The sequence below is a fragment of the Miscanthus floridulus genome, chromosome 11 (genome assembly GCF_019320115.1).
Source record: "Miscanthus floridulus cultivar M001 chromosome 11, ASM1932011v1, whole genome shotgun sequence".
NCBI lineage: Eukaryota > Viridiplantae > Streptophyta > Magnoliopsida > Poales > Poaceae > Miscanthus > Miscanthus floridulus.
The window spans coordinates 74,012,413-74,020,116 of NC_089590.1; the positions used below are offsets into that span (position 1 = coordinate 74,012,413).

At 49.8% G+C, this 7,704-nt stretch overlaps 1 protein-coding gene across 1 annotated transcript; it reads right to left on the bottom strand.

The window, feature by feature from the left end:
- Nucleotides 1-207: 207 nt before the first annotated feature.
- On the bottom strand, nucleotides 208-2,599 carry LOC136493948 (protein YABBY 5-like). The gene is made up of 7 exons (XM_066490075.1): nucleotides 2,287-2,599; nucleotides 1,964-2,137; nucleotides 1,651-1,858; nucleotides 1,090-1,138; nucleotides 914-989; nucleotides 733-807; nucleotides 208-631 (listed from the first exon to the last, which is right to left on the bottom strand). The coding sequence occupies exons 1-7, from the start codon at nucleotides 2,410-2,412 to the stop codon at nucleotides 518-520; spliced, it is 822 nt and encodes a 273-aa protein (XP_066346172.1). The 5' UTR covers nucleotides 2,413-2,599; the 3' UTR covers nucleotides 208-517.
- Between the last annotated feature and the right edge of the window lie 5,105 nt (nucleotides 2,600-7,704).

Genomic DNA, 7,704 nt, shown 5'->3' on the forward strand with positions numbered 1-7,704 from the left:
ACATTTTTACTAGAAATGTATTTAGTTGTTAGACTAATAAACTTAATTATATATTATATTATATATGATTTTTCATGTTAACATTACGGATATAAATAGGCAACCATATAGTTTAAATTTTTTGAAAGCACACGCATAGCCTAAATTTTATATCTTTTGTTCACAATATGTATTTTTGCGACGAAAACTTTGGAAAAGTTGAAGTAGTAGATACTCAGCTGAAGCTCGAATTATGTCCATATAAGATAAGAGGAGCATCATACACATAACAACCTCTCTAGGTTACATAATAATAAATTAACAAAATAAGAAACTGGAACCTAAGTAAGTAGACCGAGAGGACACATATAGATATACGGTTACTGAGAGACATTTCGAGATTCTCGGGATCGGATACACATTATTAAAGCTACATCTCTCAAGCAACCGGGATACTGAGGGGCCGATCGAGACAGAACCCTAAGCGGCTAAGCACAAAGGCAGAACGATATAGATCATTACGCGGTGTGGGGTGAAGTCAGAATGGAGAAATGCCCATGCTGGAGGCAGCTGTGGCAGCGGCGGCGGCCGCGGCCGCGGCTGCTGCTGCTGCGTAGAGACCGTCCTTGAAAAGCATGCATTCAGCTCCCTCCTACAAAGCACAACAGGAAAAATAAGTGTTGCTCAGGCAGCATATCTGTACGTGTTGGCTCTGAGAGTTCCGACTAGGGTTTATTCTCCGTAGGATCTTACCTGATTTTGCATAGGGTTCTTCTTCAGGCCCTGATCGGGCATGAGACCAAAATGGATGTGTGGGAAATGGGCCCACTGATGTGTAGACAGAGGGGAAAATAGAAGTCAGTATATACAGATCTGATTTATGACAGTAAGAAGCAATATGAACACTATTTGATGAGAAAGAGAGAGGAGTTACATTCTTCGCAGCCGCGCTGAAAGCTTCCCTGTGAGTGATGTCCGGATTGCTGGCCTTGATGCGCTGGATCTCATCTCTATACACATGAGTAGCAAGCTCGTCAATAAGTATAATAGATGCCGCATGCATGCTAATTAAAGGGAAAAACTTATGCTTGAAACCAACGATGAACTCACTTGATGAAACGGTTGTATGCGGAAGGAACTCTCTGCCGCTTCTCTGAAGCTGCGGGAAACACAACCAAACCGATCGAGTTATTAGCAGAACTGATGAACAACGTACTAGCTAGTCGCTAACACTGATAAAAACTATATCGATCAAATAGTGTCAGACATGTGCAAGGGCAACCTTGTGTGTTGTTCTCATTGGTCCCGTGGAGATCACTGTTGGATCTCCTTTGCTTCGCACTAGCATCTTTAAACACTTAATTTATTTTCTACTTTAATTTAGTTCTCACTGTGCGTGTTTTAATGTCGGGATTTTGGAAGAGCTAGCCCTACCGTGAACGTACTGAAAAGGATCATACACGGACAGAAGGCACTATTGAGCTGACGTGCAAACTATTCACACCGTCCTACTTTTGACCACTAATTTAAAAAGAATCGTTTGTGATGGAAAACTGGTATTTCTTTTTCATTAAAAAAAACTGCCCAATGTCTCATCAAGAGGATCGAGCCGTGTGTTGCTAGTGCAGCACCAAATGAAACGATGAAGTAATTGGAAATAAGAAAACTCACTTTTGTTGCCTGACGCTGCGCTCCTGGGCAGCTGCGGCTCCTGCAGTGCAGGTTTGGCCGGTGGCGGCGGCGCCATCGACGACATGGCCGACGCGTTGTTGCCACCACCGCAGCTGTTGTTGATGCTCGTGATGGTGCTCACGCAGGCGCTCGGTGGTTCAGCTCTCGGCTGCAGACTCGGTGCTTGGAACGACATCGTCTCAGCATCCTACGCATATATATAGTCCATGGATAATATACGGCGAAAAAGAACGCAGACATGCAGCATGAAATATTGTATGGTAGTAGTAAGCAACAGGCAATATATACGTACAAGTAGACCGTGCGGGGAGGTTGGGGAGAGGAGAGCCTGGCCGAAGGGTGGTAGCTGGTTGGCGGCGGCCGCCGGCGGCAGCAGGAGGGCGCGGAGGTTGACGTAGAGCAGGTTGGAGCAGTGGCCGCACCGCACGGTGACCGTCTGGAACAAGCTGCTGCACGGCACGCCCACCTGCAGTAGTACATACAGAGATGAGTCTTCCTTTCTCTTCGTGGAATGAAGAAACGGCCGCCGGAGGAAAGTGATCAGGCAGGCGACGCGGCACGTAAGGCAAGGGCACGCCGTGTGTATTATGCCCTGTGCCGTATCTACGTACGTACCGCGAGGATGGTGTCGCAGTAGCTGCAGTGCACGTAGCAGATCTGCTCCTGCTCCGCTGGCGGAGGCTGCTGCTGCACGAGGTGCTGCTGGTCCAGGGTGAACGTCTCCGGCACCGACGACATCATGGCGCCAAAAGAAGCAAAGATCCGCGGACGATGGTGCTTCTTCTTCTTGTGCAGCTCACAGCAACGGCGGCAACAACCAGCGCACGCGTTCTTGGTGGAGTACTGGAGTGGATGATGATGCGCTGGAGCGTGTGAAGCAGCTAGCGAGGGGCAGGAAGGGCTTGGTCGAGTTATGGATGGATGGGTGTGCACGGGAGTGTGGGGAGGGGTCGAGGGGAGGAGGGAGGTTTATATAGGGGCGTGGCGGGCGGTCGGCCGGCCGGCTCGGCTCGGTTCGGTCCCAGCAGGACCCCCCTGGCGCGGGATCGATCATCGATGTGGTATCTCGATGTGATGGACGACGACGAGCCGACGGATCGATCGGCGTTGGATTTGACGTGTAGGGGTACTACGTGGGGTGGGGAGCGGCTGCCTCGTCCCCTGACGGATTTGATTGATGGACCTGCCCAATTCGAGAAAGCATCGGATCTGTTGTTGCCTTTGCCTCCGCCCGCCGATTTGAATGATGATGCTCTCGGGAGGAGAGGGAGGGCAGCAGAGACAAACGGCGCGAGGCTGCCTGCCCTGATCGCTGTTCGTTCAGCTCGGGGGTGGGTGAATGGCCAGGCCACACCGCGGGGGCAAATTGGGAAAGGCATCAGGGGGTAGGCCGAGGCCAGGCGCCAGGCTCAGGCACCAAAGCCACCATCTCTCCCTCTCACCCTCTGGCCTCTCTGCCGGACTGTGCGAGCAGCAGTAGCCGCTAGCGACTGTTTGTCTGAAAAGCGGAATGAGTGGTGGGGGATCGTGGCACAGGCGGTGGCGCGGGACAGAGCCGCCAGTGGGCCACTGCCCCGGCCCGCCCGCCTCTCCGATCGATCACCGGCCGCGGCCGGCCTGATGCCGTCTGGTCCTGTCCCGGTGTGGTCGCGATTTCGACACGTTCGGTGCAGGGGTGGTTAGTTACACAGTGCCACGTAGAGTATTTTCGGGCACCGATTTATTGACTGCCCAGCCACATCGCTGTAAACCTCTATCGCTCGTAGTAGATTTTCTTGTGGCTATGGATGCAGTCACCGTCATATCGAGCAACCGAACTGTCATATGGACAGTCGAGTTCGGGCATGCATCTTACTTCCAATCCAGTTCCAGCAGGTGTGCGTTGGCCGTGCATATATGATTTGTACAAAGCAAAGCTCCTCTATATATGCTGTTCCATGCGGCCTCACACAAAGCGGCCCTATATCAGAAGAGGACAGGGTCGGTCCTGTTGATACTTGATAGGGAGTACCACGCGAGGTAGCTAGGTAGCTTAGCTACTAGTACCTCAGCGGTCAGGTTCAGCTTTGCTGTTTGTTGCCACTCGCCCCGGCCGTCTGCCGACGCCGGCCGATCGAGGACCTGCCTGCCTGAGGCCACCGGCCGCGCGCGGCGCCAGACGGCCGGCCGGGCAGGCGAGGCGATTACAGGATGCCAAAGCAGGATCTGCAGGGGTAGGCAGCTGCCTGCGCGAGAATTGATTGCCCCAACGCGACTACTACTAATACAGAAATCTAATCCGCCCCGTCGTCCTTGCCATTGCCTGGCCGCCTGGGCTGCAATGCAAGCTGCATCTGCATGCATGTACGCCTACGAGAGCTCGTAGCCCTGCGTCGATGCCACGGCGTGCCCTGCGGCCCATCAGCTAGCACACACCACCTAGGCTACTTAGCTCTGTTAGGTTTGATCTCCCACCAGTTAGGCCCAACGGTCTTTTGGGTCTTGTTCTCGCGCCCTGATCGGGGGCGCCCAACCCTACATGGTTGGTGGGCCCCCGTCGCACAGCGCTATAAAGGAAAGGTGGGGGCCGGGGCTCGCAGTACGAGGTTCACCGCGCCGCCAGTCACCCCACCGACATCCTAACCCTAAACCCGATCTTGAGAAGGGGCGCTGCCAGCGACGGGAAGCACCACCGACGCCGGCAACGCCACCCCGACGCACACGCCGCCGCCGAGGACGCCACAGCTCCGACTCCTCCCTCTCCACCGAACGTCGCTGCCGGCGCGCAGATGGCGTCCGCCAACGAGACCCCGGCTGGTGCTTCGACCACTACGGCTTTTGATGGTCTGCTACCTATCACCCCTTTCTCTCTGTCTCTCTGTAAATCCCGAACATCTATTCTACTACTATACATCCCGATCTGATGAATATGACTAAAACGAAATCCAACAATGGTACCGGAGCTAGGTTCCGAGAAGAAACTGGATCGGGAAAGAAAATTGAAAGCCGAACCCTAAGACCTAACCCTAATTCCCCAAAATCAAATCAGAGAAGGGAAAAGGGGAGGGTCGGATTCCGAACCCTAGACCTAAATCCTTTCGGATAAGAGAAAACCCTAGACCCAAATCCGAAAGAGGGAAGAAGGGGAAGAAGAAAGAAAGAAGGGTCGAAACCCTAACCCTAACCCCAGTTTTCCATTCGGATGAACGAAAAGAAAGAAATCGAAAGCAAAGAAAACCGAATCGGCAAGAACGAACCCTAACCCTAACCCTAGTTTCCCATTCGGATAAACCCGAAAAGAACAACTCAAATCAGAAAGGGGAAAGTGGGGTTAGGGTTAGGGTGCGTCGGATGAACCTTCGCCGGCGCGGGAGAAGAAGCCGAGCCGGGGGCGCTGGCTCGCCGGGCTCGGCCAAGGAAGCGCCGCGGCCAGGCCGCTCGATGGCGGCGTGCTCACCCGTTGGGGAGCACACGCGCCGGCGAGGGGGCCGGCGATGGCGCCAAGGCTCGCCATGGCTGCCCGCTCTGTCGTCCTCGCTCGCGGCTGCTCGGTGGCTGCTGTCATCGCTGCGGCTGAGAAGAGAGAAAGAGCGAAGAGAGAGAAAGGGCAGGAGCCGAATGAGCTAGGGTTTCAGGCCCCGCGCGGCGTCGGGGTTTTTATCCGAGCGATGGAAACAGACGACCGTCCGATGGGGAGGAATGGCGCCAGATGCGCGGGCCAGCGTCGCGGCCCAGGCGGGAGAGCAGGCAAGGCCGAATGTCCGGCCCAGGCCCAGGTTGCGGCCTGGGCGCGGGGGAGCGCGCGGGACAGCGCGAGCGCGCGGACGCTGGGCCGTCTTGGGCCGCTGCAGCGCGCGCTGCTGGCCGGGCCGCGCTGCTGGGCGAGCTGGACCGCGCTGGGCTGAAATGAAAGAAGAAGAAAATTTTCTTATTATTTTCCAGGAGCAATTTTAATGCATATTTTTTGATGAATTTGAATGATTTTGATACAATTTTCTGTGCAAATTTTATCCAACGATATTTTGCTCATAAAACAGTGAATTTTTTTAGTGCTTCTGGAAAATAATAATATGAAAAGATTATTAATGTTTTCCGCTGTGCATGATAATTATTGTTCTCTTTGATTAAATTTGAACCAACGGGATAATTTAATTTTAAGAGAAATGAATTTCTGATAATTTTGATGCGATTATGATATTGTTATTTTCTGACCAACGTTGTTAATAACAATATTATTATTTTTGATCCATGAGAAATTGTGCATTAATTTTACTTCTGCCCAACGGTGGTGTAAAATGTTTGCATGGATGAATTATAAGTTTTAATTTGACCAACGTTGAGTTAAAGCATGAAATTTTATGTATAAATGTTCTTACTTACTCTGGTGTGATTTCAGGAGGCAAATGCATTGTGAACATTGCCAACATTCCGATACTCAATGGAACCAATCATCTACAAGAGGGATTGTCCAGACTTTCTGAAATCTCTGCTAAAGAAAGGTGATGAATTTATTACATTTGTAGATGAATCCCTATAGTTATGTTATGATAAATCCACTTAGTGGGTAGATTCAGGAGCAACTACTCATGTTGCAAATTCCTTACAGGGGTTAAGTGGGACGAGAACCTTGCAAAGAGGAGAAAGAACGATTAAAGTTGCAAATGGAGTGCAAGCCAATGTTGAAGCCATTGGAGTTTTTTTTCTTTAGAATTGAATAATGGTTTTGTACTTAGACTTAAAGAAGTACTTTATGTTCCCTCTTTGCGTAGAAATTTAATAAGTGTTTCGAAACTTGATGATGATGGAATTAATTGCCATTTTGGTGATGGCAAATGTAAGATACTGGTTAATAATAAATGTGTTGGTCTTGCCTTCTGACAAGACAAGATTTATTTATTATCTCTTACTGAGAATGCGAACAGTGTATGCGATGAGAATGTGAATGATTCCCTATCTGCGGATGTAACTAAGAAGCGGAAGAGAATTGATACTGTCTCTTCGAAATTATGGCATTATCACTTGCGCCATATTTCGAGGGGGAGAATTGAACGATTGGTTAAGGAATTAATTCTCCCGCACTTAGAATTTTCAGATCTAGAACAATGTATTGATTGCATCAAAGGAAAGTATGTCAAGAAAATTAAGAAAGATGCCAAACGAAGCACATGAATTTATAAATAATCCACACAGACATATGTGGTCCTTTTTCTGTGAAAAGTATGGATGGTTATGACTCGTTTATAACATTCACAGACGACTACTCTCGTTATGGCAATATTTATCCAATTAAAGAAAGATTGGAAGCATTGGATAAATTCAAAATATTTAAAGCTGAAGTTGAAAATCAGCACAATAAGAAAATCAAGATAGTACGATCAGACCGAGGTGGAGAGTACTATGGGCGACATACCCCATATGGCCAAATTCCTGGACCATTTGCAAGGTTCCTACAGGAAAATGGCATAGTTGCTCAGTACTCCACACCGGGGGAGCCTCAGCAGAATGGAGTGGCTGAAAGACGTAACCGTACCTTAATAGATATGGTAAGAAGCATGATGAGTTACTCCACATTACCGATTAGTTTATGGATGGAGGCACTGAAAACTGTCATTCACATACTTAATCGAGTACCAAGTAAATCGGTGCCTAAAACACCGTATGAATTATGGACAGGAAGGGAACCATTTGCGTGTGTGGGGCTGTCCAGCTGAGGCAAAAGTGTTTAACCCAAACATAGGAAAGTTAGACTCCAAGACAGTCAGCTGCCATTTTATTGGCTATCCAGAAAGATCGAAAGGATATCGCTTCTATTGTCCTGACAGACATACGAAGATTTTAGAAACAAGACACACTGTGTTCTTGGAGGATAACATGATCAGGGGGAGCATGGTAGCACGAGAAATCAGCCTACAGGAGAAGCGGGTACATGTACCCACTCCGATGGTTGAAGAACCATTCTTCACGCTACCTGCTGCTGTTGCACCGACAATGCAGGACACTGTAGTGCCAACACCTGTTGCAAGTTCTCCCGTGGTGACAATGAATGAACATAAG

Bases quoted from the DNA above. Each gene is read 5' to 3' on its own strand.
- LOC136493948 (XM_066490075.1), bottom strand. From the start codon at position 2,412: ATGATGTCGTCGGTGCCGGAGACGTTCACCCTGGACCAGCAGCACCTC. The intron at 2,138-2,286 runs GTACGTACGTAG...GTACTACTGCAG, and splicing joins ACTGCGACACCATCCTCGCG to GTGGGCGTGCCGTGCAGCAG. The intron at 632-732 runs GTAAGATCCTAC...TGTGCTTTGTAG, and splicing joins AGAACCCTATGCAAAATCAG to GAGGGAGCTGAATGCATGCT.